Raw genomic sequence first — 23,671 nt, forward strand, 5'->3', positions numbered from 1 at the left:
TRAGGATGAGTCTGAGATGTCTACTACCCAAACAGTTTGGAAATGCTTTCTACAGCAATATTTAATATGGAAGCCAGTGAACTTGGTAAATGTCATCATCTTGCATTCTTATCCAGCCTTGTTATATCTCCATCTGGGAGCCCTGGCACAGACATGCAATGGGAAAACTCAGCTCTGAACAGGACAGGGACAGTGAGGGTTGGAGACACCAGGACCTGGGCCTGGGATCTTTCTGCTGGTCACGATATTGGGAGAGTAGGAGAGTTTAAAAAGCACTATTGAACTTTAGACTGTGAGACAGTGGGGCAGCAGCAGCACAGCAGCACGGCCTCAGCAGGAACAGGGGCAGGAGAATACAGCAGGTCTGGGAGAGAAGAAGGGAAGTCCTGTTCTACAGAGTTAGGACAGCCCTTGCTGTGCTGAGCAGATGAATGGACTCTTCTGAGCCAGGACTATCTCTGGTCCAGAGAAGAAAGGCAGCTCAGCCTCCTGGGTTGCTCTGCCCTCCTGGGTTGCTTTAGGCAGAGAGAAGAATATAGGAGGACCCTCAATTCTKGTTCCTCAAGTGTGGAAAAAAACTCACACTTTCTTGTGTGCAGTGCCAGCTCCTAYTTCTGTGACCCCTTCTCCACATCACAGAGATGTGATGGGAGATCTGCCTGGAATCATGAGGAGAAGGCAGCTTGAAGAAACAAACTGTGCAGTCTGATTCCCGTCAGAGCTGCCCTCATCCTCCTGGCCAGGTCAGGATGTCACCCAAGAGTACAGCTCACCTTCCTCACACGTCACCACTTTGGCTCACCTTACACATCTGACACTCTTCTGTTCCAAATTMACTTACCTCTTTCACAGCTGGCTGGAAAACAGGAAAGTCTCAAGAAGGGCATTTCTCAATCAATACCRGTGACCTTTCCACCTGTATTAAGTAGCTTCTTCCAAACAAATTCTTCCTTTTTTGTTGTTTTTTTATTTTGTTTTCACATGGGGATAGGAGACAGATAACACTTCCTTATGAGAACTAACATACATTTTCTCCCTCCCACCCATTCCAGGTGTAGAAATGTGTGAGATCAAGAGCAGGAAGCCTTGCTTGGCAAAGTCACTTGGTCAGAAGCCACATTCTCCAACCTGACAATCAGTTAGCCATGAGTTCACACACACAAGTGTGTTTGAAAGTACACAAAAAAAAAAGTATTGCTCAAAAACCATTTTCTTTCCTTCTTTTTTTAATTACACATTTATGTAACAGGATTATATTCATCCTCTATACAAAACCTTATAAATGGCCTACATTTACTCAGAGAAACATGCAGTTGGGAAGAACCGTACTGCCCAAAGTCAGGAATGCTGTACAGGAGTAATTCCTCATGTGCAGCCCCTGAGCACTTTTGCTTACAGCTCATTATTGAGATATTTTTAACTGCAAAGAAACATTTTTATCTTGGACTACTTCCCAGTGTATCTCATGGTGCTTCACAAGTGTTTCATCTGCATGTCAGCAATGGCCAAAGAAGTCAGCTCTTCTTTYTCAAGTCACCGAAATTAGTCTTCTCAAGCAGACATTCAAAAAGGAGTTCAACTGAAATGCTTTGAAATGTCCAGCATTGAAGACTTATTTGGATGCTGGGATGAGTGAACTCTTTTTCACACCTTAGGTGTGTTTGGACGAGATTTTAAAATCAGATTGCTTTATAAATTCACTTCATGGTAACATCAGGTGTAATCTTTCTTCTTCAAATACGGCCTGGATGGTGAAAAAGTCAATTAAGAGCTGCCCTGTGCAGGTTGCAAACCGAAATAACGAAGCAGGTGGATGGTGAAAGCATCCTTCCACCTTCCTGGAGAAGCCTGGAGCTGCCTCTCACATCATCTGGTACGGGATGGGCTTCTGCAGTTTCCGCTTCAAAAGAAATCCTCCCACTGTGAGAACAGCAGCTACCACGGCGCTCACAGCCAGAGGAACGTGGGAGCTGGCAGCAGGCACTGRGCTCCCAGTCTCCCTTTTAGCCTGGATGTCAGAGGCCAGCTCTGTGCATAAAAAAGTCAGAGAGAAACTTGCATTTTTCTTCCTGAGCTAGCTAATTACAAAGATAATCAGGCAAAGAGAACTGGAGTTAAAATGCTCTAATCTGAATCTGATCAGGAACCAAATTGTTTTGCTGAAATATTATATTATTTCACAAATGATTCTGTGGCCATGCCAAGCAAGTAAAGATTGCAGCAAGGAATTAAAGAGCAACTGGGAGTCTGTAATGATTACACTCAAAGACCTTAAGATGTTGCTTTCTGGTAGTGGAAAAGCAGCTACAAAGCACTAAKTAGCATTTCCAAGAGGACCTGGAGATTGATTGTTATTAAATAAGAGACATTACAATCAGACAGACAGCTTTGGAAAATTAATATAAATCTGGCAGGCAGATGAGTTACATCCTTCTACCCACAGAACTGAATCAATTGCAATTTGACATGTGCAGAACAAAGAATGGAKCTAAACTATGACAGAAAGGAAAGAGCTTGTAAATCTAAGAGAACTGTTTGATATATATGAAAAAATAATAATCCCCCTTAAGAATTATAGCAGAATTGTAAATAAACCAGCAAAGGCACATTTCAGAGATGGATTTCATGTCTGAACTGAAATGCAAACACACAGTAACACACAGTGTCTTACGTTATTACAGATATTTAAACTTACCAATGTTCCTGTTCTCAGCGTGAGCTTCCCGAAGCTGCACRGGTCCAATAACAACATTCACTTGTTGATGGGAAGAATCTGCATTCCTCTTGAACCTGCTAACACAGCCTTGATAGCAGCGGGAGGAGTAGTCGTGGTACCTGCACACCACCAGCTTACACTGCAGGAAAACTGACGGGAATCGGTTCACAAATGAGAAAGACTTAAACCCAAACCGAGCAACATCACTGCGTGGTGAGGGGAAAAGCATATAGGTGGAATCACTAGCACACCTGGAAAGATATAAAACCAATAGATTAGCTGTTAGCTCACAGCTCCTCTTGAGTAGAAGCACTATTACACCCTCTCTGTKCAATGAGTTTCAAGGTTAAATATGAAACCAGGAAGTAAAAGAGAAATCAAAAGGTTTTAAAAAAAGTGCTTTTAGCAAGAAGAGAAATTACTAAATGTACACAGCAYAGAAATTTCACAGCTCAAAAAGTTTTGTGTAAACCAGAATAGCTGAAAAATGGCTAATGTTCTTCTGGTTTCTGTGTTTCAGGTGAGAGCCTGTTTTTCATTTACAAACAGGATTAACGTTTGAAAAAAGGCTCCTGAAAGTTGTTGCAGAAAGTTTCCCTTTCTACATTGGAAGTATAAAACTAATTCTAATACACTTTTTTTAAAAATAAAACATTCTTTTTAGTGCTTCAACGGGCTTTGGTGTAAAATTAAGCAAAACTGTTTAGGTTTCTAGAACAATAAGAAAAGGCTAAGGAATTTCTCTTCTTTTTGAGCAGACAGATTTGTATTCCAGTTATGAGGCTCTAAAACTTGTTATGCACAGAAATGGGGAGCCACTGACATCTCTCCATTTCATACATCTATTTCAGAAACAAAGTCAGACCTCAATTTCTTCACTGCCTCCTTGAGTGGAATCCCAGTGCTCCACTGAAACTTCTAAATGGCATTTCACTGTTATTCTGTATTTTATTCAGGCTTTGCCCCAAAGGGTGTTTGCCCTGAGAATTGCAGCAAAGGTACACCAGCCCAAAATCACCTCTTTCACAAATTAAGCTCTTTTAGAACCATAGAGACACTCTTAAAGTAATATTTTACGAAGTTCTTACCCGCTTTTGATCAGTTCATAGGACAGTGTTACAAAATCAGTAGAATTAGGCGATGCTACGCATGTGTCCACAAACACCGTCAGATTTTGGTCAGAGCTGTGAAGAGAAGCCTGAAGGTACAAATTCTGATTCATGTCAACGTAGTATGGGAAGTCATTGACTGGCGACTGGAAAGATGAGGAATTGTAGAACGTCAAGTTKGCGTCGTATCTGCCATACTGGATTTCACTGACATGGATGTCTTCACCAATGTACATGGCTTGCACCCAGGTGTCCCTCAGCATTTTGCAGCTGATGTGCAGGTAAAGGTCCTTTTGCCTCTTGATGACTGTACCAGGAGCAGCCGCTTTTATCACGTTGGAGTAGGTGATTGTTTCATTGTTGCCCTATTTGACACATTAAATGAGTGTTAAATGACCACATGTGGTCATGATCACTGTAAATATTGTTCATGACCACATGTGGTCATGTTCACTGTAAATATTGTGTGTACTCTGAACTTCTGTATGTGCCAGGTCCTAGCAGGACTAAGAAGGGACGTGTCATGCTGAAAAATCCCAAGCACCCAGGACAGGATTGCTCACTTAACTCTGCCCTCTATTTTTGTGCTCTAGAACATCATTCTGAAATAGGTACAGGGAAGGATATAGGCACCCTAAGAAGGATAAGTAGAAATATTTTACAAACTTCAGCCTCCAGAATCTCATGCTCTATGTTTTCTATGTTTGGAATGCCTGTGGCCTATGACACCCTTTGCAATCCATGCCAATTTTCCAAATATCTATTAAATTCCCATGCCCAGAGCTCTCCCAAATATGTTGACACCAACCTGCCTACGTGTACCGCAGCTGCTGTATGGAATGCTGAATATAACCTCAGTTGATGTAATATTTGGTCTGCATTTAGGGTCTGCCAAGCTGATGCTCTCCACTGGGTAGCCCTGGGACTGAAGATAGTGTCTGTCCACCACTGCACGCATGTAGGTTGGCAAGCACAGAAGGGCTAGAGGACAAAAATTCAAATTATTAGTGATTTTAGGTACTTGATAATGCTCCCATATTGCAAATCCAACAAATTTGGCAATAACTGCTACCATTTAGAGGAGAGTATTTACAAGCCAGACCACTTATTTTTACACTTGAGATCTATATATGAGTAAGCAATAGGACAGTATTGGAACAGAACAGGTCACCCAAGGAAGTAGCTTTAAATATTTCATCCTTTGAATGTTTCTTGAGACACGGCTAGATCAGTTCTTAATGGATCTGACCTGGTGATGGCAATAGCTCTGTTTTGAATAGTTGGACTAGGAAACCTCCAAAAGCCCTTCCTAACCAATATTTCTATAATTCTGTGAAGTTTGTCCAGAAAGGTACAAAAATATGTATGAATTATGATGTGATACAAAGAAATATGAGTCTAGAAAATAACATAYAAATCATCTAAAGGCAATTAAATTAAGTATTTTTAAAGAAGAAAAAGAAGTTCTTTTCTGAAAGTGAGAGGTCAATAATCAGTTACAAAATTCAAGTAGGAATATCATCTCTGTGGGATTCCTTCAACAACATTAACAAATACTTCTATAGTAAATAAAATCAGGGCAGCTTCTGAGCAAAGAAAACATTACCAACAGAACGGAGCTACAAATAGAATGAAAATTTACTGGTGTTTTGGTCTGCTGGAAAGGACTGATACTGAGCTTGAAAACTTCCATTGGAATATCTGGAGTCACTGTAAAACTTGACAGTCATTAAGTTTGAGGAKGATGTGTATGTGAGAGTAGAACTAGAACAAATTCTTCCAAGTGAAGGAGAAGAGTTGGGTGGCCCATCATAGATCTCAATATAGGAATACTGGCATCCACCTTGCAACCTGAGGAAGACATGAGAATATATTAAAAATATATTTTTAATATATTTACAATTTATATATATTAAATCTTTAATATATTTACATTTGGTAAACTTCGGGATTTAAACACTGAACAAACAATATAATAAGATTCTGCTCTCATACACTTCCTATGTATACTTATCATTCACTTATAAGATGGGAAATGTACCCAGGAATTGTGGATGAAGTTGAGATTTGGAATTTTCTTATTGCCCAAGCAGAAAGTGGTTTACTTACTGGATGTTATCAAATGTGAGCATAACGCGGAAATTGTTTGTTACATGTATTTGAAACAAACAATCTGCTTTATCTGGATAATTCAAAGAAGGACTCTGAAATGATCCAGAGGACTCRGAAAGTATGCCACCGCAAATAATTGTTTGACCTGAAAAAGGAAAGAAAAAGAAAATCAGGTAKAGAAGTGATTAATTTAGCTTTACTTCTGACCAAATAAAAGCATGTTCTATATACCCAAACCATGGCAACACAAGGTTAAATTTCAAAAGAAATATGATTGTGCTCCTCTCTGTTAGGCAACAAGAGTGATGAACTCTTCWGAGAATTCTGACCCATGCTTGCAGCTGTTAACTGTGTGAGCTTCAGGCACATAGATATGAAATAAAATAAGAGGTGATGGTCTAAATACCATCAAATCAGAGAATGAACAAAAGAAAATCTCCCATGTAATCAGCATACTCTGAAATCTACTCCCAGCRACAGAATCACTCAAACAGAAAAGACCAGAGTGTAGGATGTAAAGAGTTAAAAGCAGTAAGGTTTTTTTCCCAATGTATTATATTATGCAAGTGACACAGCTCACACCTGCAAAATATTAATTAAAACTTCCAAAATAATGGGTTTGAGAAATGGAAAAAGACACATAGACATGGAGGATTTCTAACAGCAGTTGTGTTTCAGGCGACTCTATGTGACAAAGAGAAAGAAGCAGGCAAGGCACTGCTGGTGGATGAAGGAGCATGGCCAKGTTTTCCACCACTCCTGGGCACTTTGGTGCCACAGTCACATGGGAGATGGAGAGCCTGGGGAGCTCAGCAGGGTGGTCTTATGTGGGGGTTCAACCAAAAACATAATCCTGCACTCATCCCCAACATACACCCAAATCCAGTGAACTATGGACACTTTCTGAAAGTGTCCCAGTGTGAAGAAAGTAAAATCAATGGTACCTGAGCATTTAACACCAGCATCTTCACTGTGTCCACAGTTGTGGGTGCCCCAGCCATTGTGACCGCACTGGAATAGGGATGACTCCGTCCCTACACAATTCACATYGTCCAGGTAGATATTGCCACTGCCTTGTCCAAAGGAGGCGCTTGATGTTGCAGAAAGGGCAGGGCCACATCCCAGCTGCCTGCACACGACCTGGGCATCGTTCAGGTCCCAGTYGTCATCACAGACAGTGCCCTGGACACCGGATTTTGAAATCTCGACGCGACCCTCGCAGCGGTGACTGCCGCCCACCAGGCTGATGGTGGCAACTTGGAAAGAAGGAGAAATGGAGAATTGGGAAGAGATTCTAGCACAAAGGCACCTTCTCTTGCCGGGGTCTTGGCATTACTGTGAGTTTTAGGCCACCACGACTCYYAGTCTTGGCTGTGKTAAACTGCTTTACCTGGGTTCTCCTCTCCCATGGAGAAGACCAAACACCAAACTCTAGGGCAGTAAATACTTCTGCAAGAAGCACTAGTCAGAAAACCCAGGAGAAATTCACACCGACTGTAGGAGCAGAGAGGGTGGGGCTGGGTGTGGTTGTGCTTGTGCTTGGGGGAAATGTAGGAGAGGAAAGGAAAGAGGTAGGTGAGGATGCAGGATCATGAGGGTTTCTCCCAGCACTGGGGATGTTGGTGTCACCTTGGCACAGGGCAGTGGAGAGCYTGGGGGTGTCMGCAGAATGSTCTCACAYGGTGGGATCAATCAAAAACATAATCCTGCACTCATCCCCAATGATTCCAGCCAGCAACRGACACTTTCTGAAAGTGAAGAAAGTCAAACCAACGGTACCTGAACACACAACACCAGCATCTTCACTGTGTTGACAGTTGTGGRYRCCCCAGCCATTGTTGCTGCACTGGAAGAGGGACAACTCTGACCCTGCACAGTTCACATTGTCCAGGTAGATATTGCCACTGCCTTGTCCAAAGGAGGCGCTTGATGTTGCAGAAACAGCAGGGCCACATCCCAGCTGCCTGCACACGACCTGGGCATCRTTCAGGTCCCAGTCGTCATCACAGACAGTGCCCTGGCCCCCAGAGTGTGAAATCTCAATGCGACCCTCGCAGCGGTTACTGCCGTTCACCAGTCTGATGGTGGCATCTGGGAAAGAGGGAGAGATGGAGAATTGGGATGAGCCTCTTGAAAGCAGGCACCTTCTCTTGTCAGGGCCTTGGCATCACTCTATGAGTTTCATACCACCACRACTCCCAGTCTTGGCTGTGTTAWACTGCTTTTCCTGGCTTCTCCTCTCCCATGGAGAAGATAAAACACCAATCTCTGCATCACTAACTGTTTAGACAAGAGGAGTGGCCAGAAAAACGACAACAAATTCAGACCCACCTGAAGGTGCAGAGAGCACTAACCAGGATGAATCAGTGGTTGTGGCATCTGYAGGGAAGGAAGAGAAAGAAGCAAGTGACGTCTTGGTGGATGAAGAAGCATGGCCAGGTTACTCCTAAGATTGGGGATGCTGATGCTACCCTGTAAAATGGGAGATGGAGATCTTGGGGGCCTCAGCTCAGTGGTCTTCCATTGTGGGATCAACCAAAAGCATAATCCTGCACTCCTCCCCAAGACACACTGAATCCCAGCCAACAAAGACCACAAGCAGCTGCCTTCCCTTGTTGGGACCTCACCATTGCTTTACAAGTTTCAGGCCACCAGGACTGATTTCCTTGGCTTCATGAGGCTGTGCTTCTCCCAGGCTCTACTTTCCCATGCAGAGAACCAAACCCCAAACTCTGCAGCAATTACTGGTTCCATAAAAGCACTGGCCAGAAAACATGGAGAGATTCAGACCCACCTGGAGGAGCAGAGGACGTTACACTGAGCATATCAGAGAGGGTGGTATCTGTAGGGAAGGAAGAGAAAGAAGCAAGTGAGGTCCTGGGGGATGAAGAAGCATGGCCAGGTTACTCCTAAGATTGGGGATGCTGATGCCACCCTGTAAAATGGGAGATGGAGATCTTGGGGGCCTCAGCTCGGTGGTCTTGCATGGTGAGATCAATCAAAAACATAATCCCGCACTCCTCCCCAACACACACTGAATTCCAGCCAACAAAGACCACAAGAAGGTGCCTTCCCCTTTTTGGAGCCTTGGCATTGCTTTACAAGTTCCAGGCCACCAGGACTGATACCCTTGGCTTCATAAGGCTGTACTTTTACCAGGCTCTATTCTCCCATAGAGAAAACCAAACCCCAAACTCTGCTGCAGTTACTGATTCCATAAAAGCACTGGACAGAAAATGAGGAGAGATTGAGACCCACCTGGAGGAGCAGAGGACGTTACACTGAACATATCAGAGATGGTGGTATCTGTAGGGAAGGAAGAGAAAGAAGCAAGTGAGGTCCTGGGGGATGAAAAAGCATGGCCAGGTTACTCCCAAGATTGGAGATGTTGGTACCACCCTGAGAAATGGGAGATGAAGATCTTGGGGGCCTCAGCTCGGTGGTCTTGCATGGTGGGATCAATCAAAAACATAATCCCGCACTCCTCCCCAAYACACACTGAATTCCAGCCAACAAAGATCACAAGCAGCTGCCTTCCCTTGCTGGGATTTTGGCGTCGCTCTGTGAGTTTTGGGCCACCAGGACTGACACCCTTGGCTTCATGATGACGTGCTTTTCCTGGGTTCGGCTGTTCCATGGAGAAAACCAAACCCCAAACTCTGCAGCAGTTACTGGTTCCATAAAAGCACTGGACAGAAAACATGGAGAGATTCAGACCTACCTGGAGGAGCAGAGGACGTTACGCTGAGCATATCAGAGATGGTGGTATCTATAGGGAAGGAAGAGAAAGAAGCAAGTGAGGTCCTGGGGKATGAAAAAGCACAGCCAGGTTACTCCCAGTGCTGTGGATGTTGGTGTCACCCTGCCACTTAGGGGATAGGGAGCAATGTCTCAATCTCAAGGGTGTTTTTCTGTGGAAGGAGTAAGAAAACTAAATTTTTGGACACATCTTCAAAACGCTTTTTTTTCCTATCAAATGAGTCCATATTTTTTTGTTGCCATGAGATGTTGTGGATTTCCCTTCACTGGCAACTTTCAAGGTCAGCAGTGACTCTGAGCATCTTCTGTTTTRAACTGACTTTTGGAGGTTTAAAACAGAAGATTATTGAAGTTGCCTTGTAAGCCAAATTATTCTATGATTCTGTGATTACATAAGCATATTACTTATAATTCTTGTCATACATGGCTGCTTCCAATAACTTATTTTACAAAACATGTGATCAACAAATTCAGATGAGWTRTATTTTCCCTAGAAAGCTGCATCTYTTAGGATGGTGCAAGGYCTCTGGGGAWTAAGAGATAATTTTTGATGTTGTATTCCACAAGGGTATGGTAGCCTTTTCAGATAATAAAATGATGCAAACAGAAACAACTGAGGCCAAATCTGCCATTTAGCAAACCTTAGCAGCCATTTAGCATGTCTGGAGTAATGTTTGGTCAGTTTAAAGAGAATYGTTTGAATTTTTAACTAATACTTTAATTTTTAGTGGCAATTCTTAGTGTGCAATTCCTTGTTAGAAAGGGACAGAAAATAAACCAAGCATTGCACTCATACTGTTAATCTCATAAAGAGAAATCAAAGTCTACAGGAAGATGTGGTTGGGTGTGAGTAATACAGAATATTTATGTAACTTCCTTAAATCTGTGCTTCTAATTTGAAATACCCACAATACTTTCAGTCGTTTATAAACACATATTTATCTGTAAACTTAAATAAGCACTCAAATTTAGAATTGTTACATTCTCCAGGTTTTTATTCCATGTGCCTGAAAATCCCAAATTAGCAATATGCACACACTTGGGACCTCCTGGCACCCTATGGGATAGCAACTGTATCTTTCTACTGCACTTCCATTAAATTATATAAAGCTAAATAAGTATTGGGTGGTTCCACGTGCATTTGCAAGGCTGAATTTTAAATATTCTAAAGCAAATATGCATTCCAGCCAAAGAAACTCTAATCCCTCATGATTCCACACTGAAACACATGAATTTATAGGAACAAAGTCTCTGTCTTTCATGTCAGAATTCTTTTATAAAYTTGGTTTAAACTATGCTACGAGATACTAATGAAAAACAGAGCAATGATAATTTCATCATGTTAAATTCACTTCAACACAAATAATACTTAACTGTGGTATCAAYTGGTTCATATTTTTAATAAGACAACCTGATGTTATCTAATTTCAACGTCTTCTAATCTTTGCCAAAATTTGATTAAACTGGCATGTGAGTGCCATGTATAGACCCAGCGTAGTSAAGTGATTCACCCTTTTTCCTACCTTCTCGGGAAGGATTCGTTGTTTGTGGATTAGATGAGGYAACATCCAGSAGTGCTGCATTTAAGAGGAACAACMACAKCAAGTTCCTGGWGGTTCCCATCTTGCCAAGAGATCCCAGTAAAACCGAGCATCAGAATTTATACTCTGCACTGGTAAAAGAATGAGGCTCCCAAGGTCAGCCGGGTCCATGCTGTGTCTGATTTATCATGCAATATTTTTTATGATTACCTGATCTTTACAGAWGGATTGCATAGGAGTGGTAAAGTTTCCATTTCCTAGATAATTTGTGCTGTTAGAAGGGAAGAAAAGTAACTCGGTGCCAGCCAAAACCAGGATATGCCTTTATTATAAATTATCTTAACTGTATTTGCAAGCCCAGTGCTACCTTTGGAACCAGACTGGTGAATATATGTGTGTCTTTGCCTCAACCACCCCAATTTTATGTATTTACTGCTTATAGCTAATTGCTTGATTAAGCAGACCTTATGGCATTGCAGTGAGGCAGCAAATTCATAGCAGGTTTTCAGATAAATTCTTCAACAGAGTGTCCTGGTCTCATAAATATTTATATTTTAGTTCTCCATTTGAAATTGTAAGCTTGTTTCTCTGTTCTTTGAACACAAACAACACATCATAATGGGATTAAGACAGGAATCAGAAGAAAATTCATGCCAACTATTGGYAGCACACCCTAAGTGGACCTTACCTGAGAGTTTCTGTTGATCTTGCTCTGCTTTATCAGTGTTTTCCCTCAAACTACAGCTATGGTCCTCAGATGCATCTGCCAGCAAGACTCCCTTCAATCCCTTGAATCACACAGTTTATAAAAAAGMAAAGAAGGATGAATTAAAATCCAAAGTCCTGCTGAGCTGGTTTCCTTGGTTGTTCTATGTGAAATCTTGATGGAGTGATATAAAACTCATGACAGCCCCCAATCCTGTTTGCYGGGGTCATTATATTGCATTTCTACTGCTTCTGCTCAGGTGAGCAGAGAAAAAGGACAATTGTTGGTCTAATATTCTTTTCATTACACTCCCTCCAGGCTGTATCTCTCTGTTCACTTTGGCTACAACACCAGCTACAACCAAACTGCAAAAGTTGGACATAATTCAATATTCCTGTTGGAATATTCCAACCTTCCTTCTGTAAAAAAAGCACAGCTTGATTCTAGAGACAAGGGGAATAAAGAGTCCTCTTCCTGCAAAAATTCACAGTGCTCMAATGGAGGAAAGAAAGACAAAAGGCCAGAGCCCAGAAATTGAATCTGAAGCTGTTAAAGCCACTACTGAGAAGAACAAACAAACTGGAGGACAATGGTAAATACAACCAATTGTACTCAGATGTTAATAAAGAAATGGAAGCCTGAACATTGCTATTCACAGCTCTACTGCTCCTGACTGCYTGACAAGAGCAAAAACAGTACCATGTGCTCAGTGGAGTGATCACACACTGTCATTGGGAGGGGGCCATGGGATCATAGCCCAGACTCTAAATTCTTGAAAAATGAGCCAGTGGTGCCTGGTGGCAGAATCAGAAACAATGGACCTGAAGCACAATAAATTCTACTTAACGCAGGAAAAGGGAATTTCACTGTGAGGCGAGACAACAGCAGAATAGGTTGCCCAGCAATTTCCTCAATTCTTCAAGATATTCAGACCAACTGGGCACARTCCTGAGCAGCTTGTTTTCTTTGACCCCGCTTTGAACAAGGGGATGGACTTCAGGATGTCCAGATTGCCCAGCCATAGCTGGTCTGAGACACTGGGAWCAGAAGATTTATGGATGATATCAAGGACATTCAAGAGCAGAAGACAACTAAACGCACAGTGGCTGAATTTATCCACAATAATGAAATCTGCTAGAGTGATTCTTGAATGAAAACTTGGTTGTCAGGCTTCTTTCCTGGCCTCACCAGTTTCAGCTTACTGGTGCACTTCTGGCACTTCCAGTAAGTGTTCTTTAACTTATATGAGGACCTATGCCTTGATAAGAGGCAACTTTGATTTGTAGAGGCTAAAACGTGCCAAGGTCCTCTACAAAACGTGGCTCAGATTATCCCTCTTTATCTATTGCACACACTGGGATCAGAGCAGCAGGAAGTTTTGCACAAAATAAAATACCATAAAAATCGGCAAAAAAAAAGGGAGTTATGAGACTGCATTCCGGGTAGCAGATCAGCAATCTACTGCTGTTCTCATACAAGGAATAAAATAAACTGTCGTAATCTTTAGATGTCTTAATACTTACTGCATTCTTCCTTGCACTAATGAAAGATCTAAAAGCATCAAGCAGTTTTTTCTTAGGAATGTGCAGCTTTTCTAATTAAAATCTGCACCAAAGAAAAAATTACCAATGAACAAAAGACATTTCTTCCTATCTGCAGTCCAGTAATAAGTGCAATATAATCTAGTTTTCTGAGCTGCCTGTTTTATTTTCTCTGAATCACACATGTTGCAAGATAGAATACTAAGYAAAATATTTGCCATTTCCCTTCACATTTTACTTTTTCCTCACCTAACTGGGCAGATTTCTGCCAGTGTGCTTTTTATGACGTGAGGGGTACTCTATGTCTGATCATCTGAGGCAACAGTATTTATTGAATGAGTGGGTAATCACAATTATAAATACACCTCACCTTACCTCCCCCACATTACTAGGCATTCTATAATGATTTGTGGACAGGGAAGGGAAGTTTGTTAATTTTGCCACAGTAAATGAAACCAGTTTTACACATATATTGTTGTATTAAATATTGCATGATGCCAACTATGTGTTGACATTTAACTGCGAGCCAAGAGAAGCCATTAAAATTAAATATTTGAATTAGCAATTGTTTAAATAAGTTATGTGCATAACTTTTCTACCTATGACTAGTCTCCCAAATTCTTTGTAAATGACTGGGGCAGTGAAGTGTTTGCCTTATCCTCTGCCTGATCAGGCCTCCAACACAATCTCAAAATCCATCCTGCAGATAGATATTTGCTGAAATACTCCCTACTCGAGTGAAACACTCATTTTATAGATTTCACAATGACTCTGTGTGTTGAGGGCAAACATACCTCTGCCTCCACTCTGGAAAACTTCCAAAGGCCMAGCCAGACTGTGCCATACCCTCCTGCAGAGCCTGGCACAACTGGGGCATGGCCATGCCGTGCCAAGCAGCAGGTTTTGTTCCTTTAGCATTCAAAGACAGTGATGCAGTGATAAGATCTGCCTAGTGGGCTCCATACTGTGTTTGTTGCTATATAAATTACCAAGAATTAGTGTAAAGAACAGAGCCTAGAAGCTGGCTGTACCATAATTCATGGGCAGGCACTGGCTGCAGTAACTGGCTGCCCAAGTGCTCACAGCTTCCTGGGAAGGGCTGGCAAGACTTGCCTGATTAACCCAGGCACTTCAGCAAACATCTCTTTGTTAGAGAAGATGAATTTTGTATTGATCTATTTAGCTAAATATAACAGAAAGGATAAGAGGGGAAAAGGTGCTGAAGACATGTTAAAATGAGGGGATATAAAACATTTTATGGCTTTCATTGATATTCAGATTATTAGACTGAGTTCAAGCTCAACAGATGTGGTCCAAGAGCAGAGCAGATCCATGGGAATGTTCAAAGTACTCTCAGAAGATTCTGCACTGTATTTACAAGTTATCTGTTGTAAGAATCTCATCCATCTCATCCCCTGTTTGACCGATATGCTTTTCTTGAGGATTTCATTGTGCTGCAACGCAGGCTTTGGTGTTCCCTGGTCCATGTGAATACAATAACACAGTGAATCTACTCTGTCTTGTCATAAGGATGGATGAGTCATMCTTTCAAAAAGAAAAGGACAATAGCCATTGACTTATTCCATTGTTCTCTTTGTAGCTGACACCCTACAGTGTAACAAGATTGGTGTAGTTCTGAACCAAGAGCTTGAGCTAAGAAAAATAATAATATGAGCTTTTACTGAAGTGACCAGCAGCCTTGAAAGAGAAATAGATGCTAGCAYAAGCCTTTTCAAATGAGATTTGGAGGAGCGCTTAAGGGAAGTGTGGCTAAAAAAAGCAAATGTGAGAGTATATATTAGTTATTAATAACCATAATTTGCATTTACTAAGAGCACTTTAATGACTACACCATTTGCCCTAAATTTAAGATTTGATATAGAGCTGGATGAGCTCTATATCATTATAAATATTAAACTTTCCCTGGTCTTTTGGCTTCCTTCAATGTTGAGTTGTTATGTCAAGCCCACCTCTTCTCATGAAGAGAGCTGCCACACCCGTCAGGGTCGGATTTTAATCTGGAATCATCAGTGAAATTACTTAATGCAAGGAAATTGCTCAATCCAGCAAATTACTCAGGTGTTTACCAAGGTTTGCATAATCTGGTATGAAATTACTTTCTCCACTTTATGCTTCAAGAAAAACCCAACAAGAGTGAAAACAGTGATTGGGGGGAGAACTCGTTGTAGTCTGCAGCTTCCTTGTGAGGGGAAGTGAGGGGCAGCACCAATCTTTTCTCTCTAGTGACCAACAGGACGTGAGGGCATGGCCTGAAGTGTCAGGGAGGTTGAGGGAGGATATCAGGTAAAGGTTTTTCCCCGAGAGGGTGCTGGGCACTACCCAGGCTCCCCAGGGAATGGTCCCAACCCCGAGGCTGCTCCAGGAGCGTTTGGACAGCGCTGCCAGGGATGCACAGGATGGGATTTCTGAGCTGTGTGTGTGCAGGGCTGGACTCAGCAATCCCTGTGGATCCCTTCCAAATCAGGATATTCTATGATTCTATGAACTGCAGGGGGCCAACATTTATTAAATAATTCACAAGAAACATCAGAGGGAACAGCAGCTGAATTCATGTTTTCCTGGATGACAAAGGAATTCAGCTCTGGGAAAGATGAAAAGACCTGGCCATTGTATTATGTCCAAAACATAAAAAATGGGGGAAAATATTATTCTAGATTAACTGATTTCTTGCATTYTTATACATCCAGACTCAGGTGTATATTAATAAAACTCATTTATAGAACTTAAACTGCAATTTAAACATTTGAGYTTTACCATCAAGAAAGCAAACAATGAAAAAATGCTTAAAGATCACAAGTTTGACTTCCCATAGAACTGCTGAAGTGGAATTTTTGTTGTATGAGGACGGCTGATGTGAAGTGGAATTAACAGGCATGACTCAGTAAGCACGTTCTATTTATTCTAGAGCTTCTGGCAATCTAGCAGCACAGATCCTTCCAGAATTCAACTGGCATTTAAAGATGCTATCTGTCAAAGGAGACGCTTTTATTCAGATTCATGTTCATTCCTAATCTAAGAATCAGATTCATGTTCATTCCTAATCTAAGAACCAGGTTCCCAAAGCTGTATTGGGCCAGCAATAACAATCACACTTTCTGAGCCAGAGCTTGCCTCTCTCTTGGACCTTTTAACACAGCCTTGGTAGCACCTGGAAGAATAATCATAGGCCCTGCACACCACCAGCTCACACTGCAGGTAAACCAATGGACTGCTCCCAAAGGACTGGAARGCATTGAATTTAAACCGGAGGATGTGTCTGTAGGGTGAATAATATGTAGCATAAGTAGGATCTCGAACACACCTATAAAGAAACAAAAAACAAATGCACACTGCAGTCAGTCATTTACATGTGATAAAGCACGTGACTTGAGAAGTGATTTTTAAACATAATGAACACGGTTCAGAAAGCTGCAAGTGGGAAAACCAAAATGCCCTTCTTTGGTAGAATTGAATATTACCTTTCCTTAGTCTGTTGTGCGTCTGATACCTGATGTTTATATGATTTGCTGAAGGTAAATTAACCTTAAGTGAGGTATGTCACTGTCACCTCTTTAACAATAATAATAATAATAATAATAATAATAATCCATGGTGAACTGCCCATAGCCATTTAGTCTACTCCTTTTTTTTTAGCTGTGGGGTGTGTGGGTTATATTTTGGGTCAATCCATCCCTCTTTTCCCCAGTAATTCCTGAATGCCTTTGTCCATTAATTAGTTAGAAGCTGTCATTAATGTGTGCTATATTCAAGCTACTCCATTGAATTAAAAAGAAATTAATAAGAAATACAGGAGTTCAAAGGCAGTTCTATCTGTATTTATAATGCACATGAACTCACCCATCCTTGATGATGGCATGGGCTCCAGTAGAATTGTGGCTACTGGGAGATGCCAAACAAGTGCGTAGAAATAACACCAGGTTTGGATCAGAGCTGTGCAGCTGAGCTTCCAGGAACAAACTCTGGTTGATGCTGACGTAGWAGGGTGAGTCATACACTGGCCGTAAGAAGTTGGAGGAGTTGTAAAACGTGAGGTTCACGTCGTATCTGCCATACTGAGTTTCATTGATTTCCTCAAGATTGTCGTTTGCTACATACATCAGTTGTGCCCATGTGTTCTGGAGCATCTTGCAGTTGACATGCAAGCGAAGATTTTTATTTCTTGAGGGCRATGTACCAGAAGAGAATCCTCTAATAACATTGGAATAGGTGATTGTGTTGTTGTTTACCTGTTTGGCACATAAAATGAAAAATTAATTCATATAGTCAGATACTCTATTATACATTCTAAACTTTGCTGTATCCTTACAGCTATGTGCACAGTGAAAACATTATTTTCCAGAGGGTCTGATGTGGAAAAGTCTGAATCTGGTAATTTCTGTTCTCTGCAATCTCGATGTGATATTGCCARCAGCATCTAGAAAACTACTCACATYAAGTRCAGATTTAACTGAAGYAAATAAAACCTGTACAACATTAAACACGTGAAAGTTCAGGTCCAGCACAATATTTAAGYTGAAATCTGGATAAAACATGATTAGTTATATTTAGTGAAAACTCTGAGACCTTTTTAACTATCACACTCAGCCTGGGACCTTGACAATCCCAAGTATTTGTATCCCTCCATAGCTTATTCCTTAGGAGATTGATAACAGGCTATAAGGGAATGTTCTGGCAGCAGAGGCAGGAAGTGCAAGTGTTAATAAACCTTATCCTCCAGGAGAGGCAACCCGTAATCACCATGATCTGCAGATCCCAGACAGGTTTCAATTTGTGCTGCTTTTCAAAGTGAGTTCTTCTGTTTGAATTTTTATATCATCCCAGTATTTGCTCATTTTGTTGAAATGCTCAGCCCTACCTGTCTGATGGTGCCACACTGAGTGTATGGAATGTCGAATGTCACATGCTCTGATGTGATGTTGGGTGTGCAAAAGGGGTCGCTCAGGCTGAGATTCCAAGCAGAATATCCRTGGGACTGAAGGAAGTATCTGCTCACAACTACGCGCATGTAGTCTGGCAGACACAGCAGTGCTAGTGGATGGCAAAATAAAAATGTTACAAGCTCAGTGAAGTGACCAAGAAAGGTTGTATGTAGTGAATTAAATAAACAATATCTTTTGCAGAAGTAGCTGATATGGCAGGAGTTCAGAATCCAAACCATGGACTTGAATCTCCATGAAAACACTATAGATCTTAATTTAAAAAAAACATTAACAAGTTTAACAGTGAATCAGAAAATAATTAAAAAGCAGGTTTTGCTTTTAAAATGAACTTACCGGTGTTATCATCAGCTGGAGTGGAGTAATAGTARGCCTGAAACCCTCTGTATGTGTATCGAGAGTTACTGTGAAAGAGGACAGTCAGCAGGTTTGAGGAAGATGTGTAACTGTGGTAATAACCAGAACAAATCTTCCCCAGGAGAGGAGAGGTGTGGACGGGCCCATCGTAGATTTCCACGTAGTCAGAGAGGCATTGGCCACCTTCCATCCTGAGAAGAAAACATAACTGTTTTGAAATGCTTCATTTTCATTTTCATATTCTTTGTTTTTTGTTTTGTTTGTTGGTTTGGTTTGGTTTTTTGCTCAGATTAACTCTCTATAGCAGAAGAATACATTTGATTGATTTGACTGTCAAATTTTTGGAACTGAAACTACGGCTTCCAATTTCTGTCTCAGTAGATTCAGTCACATCTTTGATTAAATAAGCAAAAATCAACACATTTTTACTCTCCAAATGTACTCAAAGCTTTGAAAAAAATCCTTGAAATCAAGTAGGCCTTTGCTTACTAAGTCTGAGTTGTCATTCACATGCTTCATCTTCCCGAGTAATAAATTCTTACTTACTGAATATCTTCAAATACAAGTGTGACAAGGAAGTTGTTCTTTACTTGTATTTCCCACACACAGTTGACATTGTTTGGATAATTGCTGGGATAAAATGGACTCTGTAAGGAACCAGATGAGGAGGAAAGCAAGCCACCACACGAATAATCTGCAGAGAAAAATACGAGAAGAAAAAGATATGCATGCACCTTTAGGGTTGCTTTTGGAATATGTCTGTGCCGAGTTTATGCCTAAAGTTTAGAGGCAGTGACTTCTACCAGCTTCAGAGGTCTCTCCATTAGGTTGGTACACAWCTGAATGCAGGTTAGGAGATGCTAATCACACTGAATAGGTTTTACAATGCTGACCTGCAGTGCCTGCACTAGAGCAGGACACAAATATTTGCCATAGGACTGCACAGTTTTTTTTGAGGTTGGAATTCAATTCATAAATGTGAAGAATGCACCAAACTCTCCAAACCTACCTGAGATCGATGATGGGGTGGTTGTCCAGCTGGGAGCTGCAGGGAGAGAGCAGCAGGTGAACACTGAGCATTTTGCCTAAAGGAAATTGCCCTTTGGGAATCAGCCCTCCCCAGATGGGCTCCAGGGACACTAGGACACCAGCTTAGCTGGTGTCAGCTCCCATCATTGTTAATTGTCAGCAGGGTGGACCCTCAGCAAGTTTGCCCATGACCCCAAACTGGGAGGAGTGGATGGTCGAGCAGAAGGCCCTGCTGCCATCCGAGGAACCCTGGCCCCCAGGCTTGCTCCTCCACAGTTCCTCAGCAGCCAAAAATGTTCACTGCACTGGGGCTGAGCACATCAGCCCTCTTCTTTTTGGGAAAACAAGAGGTAGCCATTGGCCTCTGCAGCAATGAGTGTGCCAGGGCTGAGCAACTCTGCCTACACCACAGGCCAGGAAAATTGATRATGGCTCAGTGGCAGCTCTGAGGGAGGAGAGAGCCCTGTTCCTGCCTACCAGGCAAAGAAACAGTGTCTGGCAGCAGTTTCATGGCCATTCTGTCCTGAAAAATGCSCTACAGCYRGGAYACCTCTCCATGGGGTCAGAGGRTCTGGATGCCYACAAGGTTTTGAGAGCCACCAGAARCTCTTTGTGGTTGAGTTTGAGCTTCTGCCTTGGCAAAGAGTAAAGAACAGCTCTGGTCTTACCCATGGTGCTGTTGTAGGCAGGAAATGATGAGTAGTAGGCGTGGAAGCCTCTCCCGGTGGCGCTGCCATCGCTGCGAAACAGCACGGTGAGCTCGTTCCCGGAGGAGTTGAAGACTCGATGGTCGTCCCTGCACACAAACCCGAGGCTCCAGCCCTGAGAGGGCCCTCCGTCATACACCTCAATGGTGTCATAGAGGCAGCTGCTGTCTTCCAGCCTGCAGGRGGAGGAGGARCCATCTGCACTGAAGGCTGCAGGARCTTCAGGGCCTGGCAGCCAGGCTCCATACCCACCACAGCACGGCCCTRTTCYCACCTCRGCCYTGTTCCCACCTCAGCCCYRWTYYCWMCYYMWSCMCMWTYCCMMCYYMMSCCCSWTYCCCMYCWYMSCCSYWYYCMCMYCWYMSCCMYWYYCMCMYCWSMSCYSYWYTCMCMYCWYMSCYMTKYYCMCCYCWCMSCMYYMYYMCCWSMYMRSCCCMWTYCCMRCYYMRCCCCATTCCYMCYYMWCCCCATTCCCASCTCARCCCCATTCYCMCCTCAKCCCYRTTCCCACCTCAGCCCAGCAGAGACAGCCAAGGCCCCACAGTGGGGATGAAGCCACCCCTGAGCCCACAGCCATGTCCAGCCAGACTCACCCCACATCTGCCCATTCCCACCTCAGCCCAGCAGAGACAGCCAAGGCCCCACAGTGGGGATGAAGCCACCCCTGAGCCCACAGCCATGTCCAGCCAGACTCACCCCACATCTGTGAACTGGAGCTGGACTCTGCGGTCGGGATCCCACAGACGGATGTGCCACACACAGGACACGTTGTTGGGGTAGGAGCCGGGGTATCCCGGGCTCTGGAAGGAGCCGGACAATCCCTGAAGTAAGGCACCACACGAGGGGGACCCTGAGGAAATGAGCAGAGCCCAACATGGGCAGAGAGCTCTTATTCCATCACCAGAATCCATCAGAGAAGAGCATGGCCCCACCAAGGAGGCTCTGCCACAGCCCCACAGAGATGTTCCCTCATGGGCACCCCAAAACATCCCTGCATCCCCCCAGCCCAGGGCACAGGTTGTGCTCAGCTCAGACAGTAATCCCAGTCCATGGGCTTGGCCATCCAATGGGATATCTGGGGCAGGAGATAACCAGACCCTTTAGCTCCTCTGGACCTGAATGTGGTCAGTGAGCACCTGGTGCTCTAGGATGAAATCAGTAGGGCTGATCCCAGCATTTTTCCTAAGAGAAACAACMTGCTGAGYCAACCCTYTCCAGAAGCCAGGCTCTTTCCAGTRGTTCCCAGTGAGGGGACAAACACAAAACACAGGATGTTCCCTCTGAACATCAGGAGACACTTTTTCACTSTGAGGGTGACTGAGCACCGACACAGGTTGCCCACAGAGGTGGGAAATAGCGAAGAACTCTCTGGATATGGCCTTGGGAAGCCAGCTCTAGATGATCCTGCTTTAGCCAGGGGGTAGGACCAGAGATCCCTCCCAGCCTCATCCATCCTGTGATTCTGTGATGGAAACTGAGGGCAGAAGCTAGCCCAGCCCCACAGCCTCTCAGGACATACCTGTAGTCCATAATGCAGGAAGCATCAGTCTGGAGGCAGCTGGTGCTGCAGAGAGGAAACAGCAGGTGAGCAAACGGTGGTTTGCCTAATAGGATCATCCTGCTGGGAGTCCCCCTCTCCAAAGGGAACCCTGCTGAACCCCAATGAATCCCAAAGCCCATAGTCAGTGCTGTAATGTGGTGACAACTGYTCCAGTGCTTGCTCAAAGGCATACCTGCTGTGGCACTGTGAAGAACAACACCAAACCTCTCCCACAGAAAAAGTGGGAGAGCAATCCCAAAGGATGCCAAACAATCCCGCATATCCCTGACTCCAGGGTCTGYAAGTGCAGCCTACACAGAGCATGCCAGACGGAGAACATCCCACRGAAAAGTCATACATGAACAGAAATCTCTGGTTACCTGTTGTTGGAGGCACTGCCATTCCCGAGTCTGGAAGGAGAAAACCAGAGGGTGTGAGGCACTCAGACTGCTTGTCTCCCYTGGAACATGTATTTTAATTTCATGGGAAGCTATGGAGGGACCCATGGGGAGGACAGCCTGACTAAAACCCATCCMTCTCCTCACACCCTGCTCTGTGCAGGAATGTTGCCCAAACCCCACATTTCCCAGGCACAGTCTGCACACATGAGATTGATGCTCCATTTGAAACACAGCCCYCTGTGTCAGGGACATGGACCCACGACCTGCTGCTGCCCTGCTGAGCGCACAGCAAGGGCTGGACAGCCTTCATCCCAGATGAGATGGGATGAATCAACTCCAGAACCAACTGTTGATGAACCAACTCCAGATGAGTTTTCTTCAGGAAAACACCACCAAAACACGGACACCCACCTGAACACACGACAGAAGCATCTCCATGGTGGCAGACATGGTACTGGTAGTTGTAGGGGCACTGCCACAAGTAGCTCTCGTGGCCAGCACAGTTCACCTCGGTCATCACAAAYGGGTACAAGTCGTCCGAGGGGAAGYGGTGCATGGCTGCGAGGGCTGAGCCACAGCCCAGCTGCCTGCACACCACCTCGGCATCCTGCATGTCCCACAGGTGCCCACACACCTTCTCCCAGCTTCCAAAATAGAAGATCTGCACATTGCCAGCGCACCGGTTGGGCCCACCGCTCAGCCTCAGCAGCATCTCTGGGAGACACAAAGCCCTTGGTCAGGCCAGAAATGCTCTGGGTCCAGGCAGTGACACCCCACATCCTCTGTGGGCATGGCTGCATCCCCCTGCAGCACAGCAGGCTCCCACACCATGGGATGGAGAGGTTGGGGCAGCAGGAACAGACACATCCCATCCCCATGCCCAGGCCATGGCAAGAACCCTGGCAGACAGACTCACCATCAGCTATGTCTGGGGCAGTGGATGAGGGCAGGCAGGAAAAAAAACAGACAGAAAGCAAGAGAATTAGGACAAATTCTTCAGGAGCTCTCAGTGCTCTCCACTCTTCCCCCAATGTGTCAAGCTCCCAGTGAAGGGCACAAGTGACAGAAGATTTTTTTCTTACTAGCAAGGAGGTTGGTTGCTGGAGGGCAGAGCCATCCCCAAGTTCATGCCTCCCAGATAATTTACTTCTCATGTATAACCCCATCCCCACCCTAAAGAAAATGTGAGCTTTAT

General features: G+C 43.7%; 1 protein-coding gene and 1 long non-coding RNA gene across 2 annotated transcripts; both read right to left on the reverse strand.

Moving 5' to 3' along the window:
• Positions 1 to 1,861: 1,861 nt before the first annotated feature.
• Positions 1,862 to 23,188, reverse strand: SPADH (spermadhesin family member). Its single transcript, XM_057381138.1, has 21 exons — positions 22,888 to 23,188; positions 22,456 to 22,485; positions 21,232 to 21,385; positions 20,497 to 20,711; positions 19,346 to 19,493; positions 18,779 to 18,990; positions 18,361 to 18,533; positions 17,343 to 17,731; positions 16,617 to 16,806; positions 11,926 to 12,025; positions 11,220 to 11,273; positions 9,659 to 9,706; positions 9,196 to 9,243; positions 7,717 to 8,028; positions 6,882 to 7,193; positions 5,935 to 6,082; positions 5,468 to 5,676; positions 4,634 to 4,806; positions 3,805 to 4,190; positions 2,696 to 2,967; positions 1,862 to 2,028 (listed from the first exon to the last, which is right to left on the reverse strand). The coding sequence occupies exons 1-21, from the start codon at positions 23,186 to 23,188 to the stop codon at positions 1,862 to 1,864; spliced, it is 4,041 nt and encodes a 1,346-aa protein (XP_057237121.1).
• Positions 18,787 to 19,850, reverse strand: LOC130582456 (uncharacterized). Its single transcript, XR_008966316.1, has 3 exons — positions 19,809 to 19,850; positions 19,346 to 19,493; positions 18,787 to 18,990 (listed from the first exon to the last, which is right to left on the reverse strand). It is a non-coding gene; the product is annotated as an uncharacterized LOC130582456 (long non-coding RNA).
• Positions 23,189 to 23,671: the final 483 nt, after the last annotated feature.

This window comes from Malurus melanocephalus, unplaced genomic scaffold (assembly GCF_030028575.1).
Source record: "Malurus melanocephalus ecotype Western Australia unplaced genomic scaffold, MMel_1.1 scaffold_494, whole genome shotgun sequence".
Taxonomy (NCBI): domain Eukaryota; kingdom Metazoa; phylum Chordata; class Aves; order Passeriformes; family Maluridae; genus Malurus; species Malurus melanocephalus.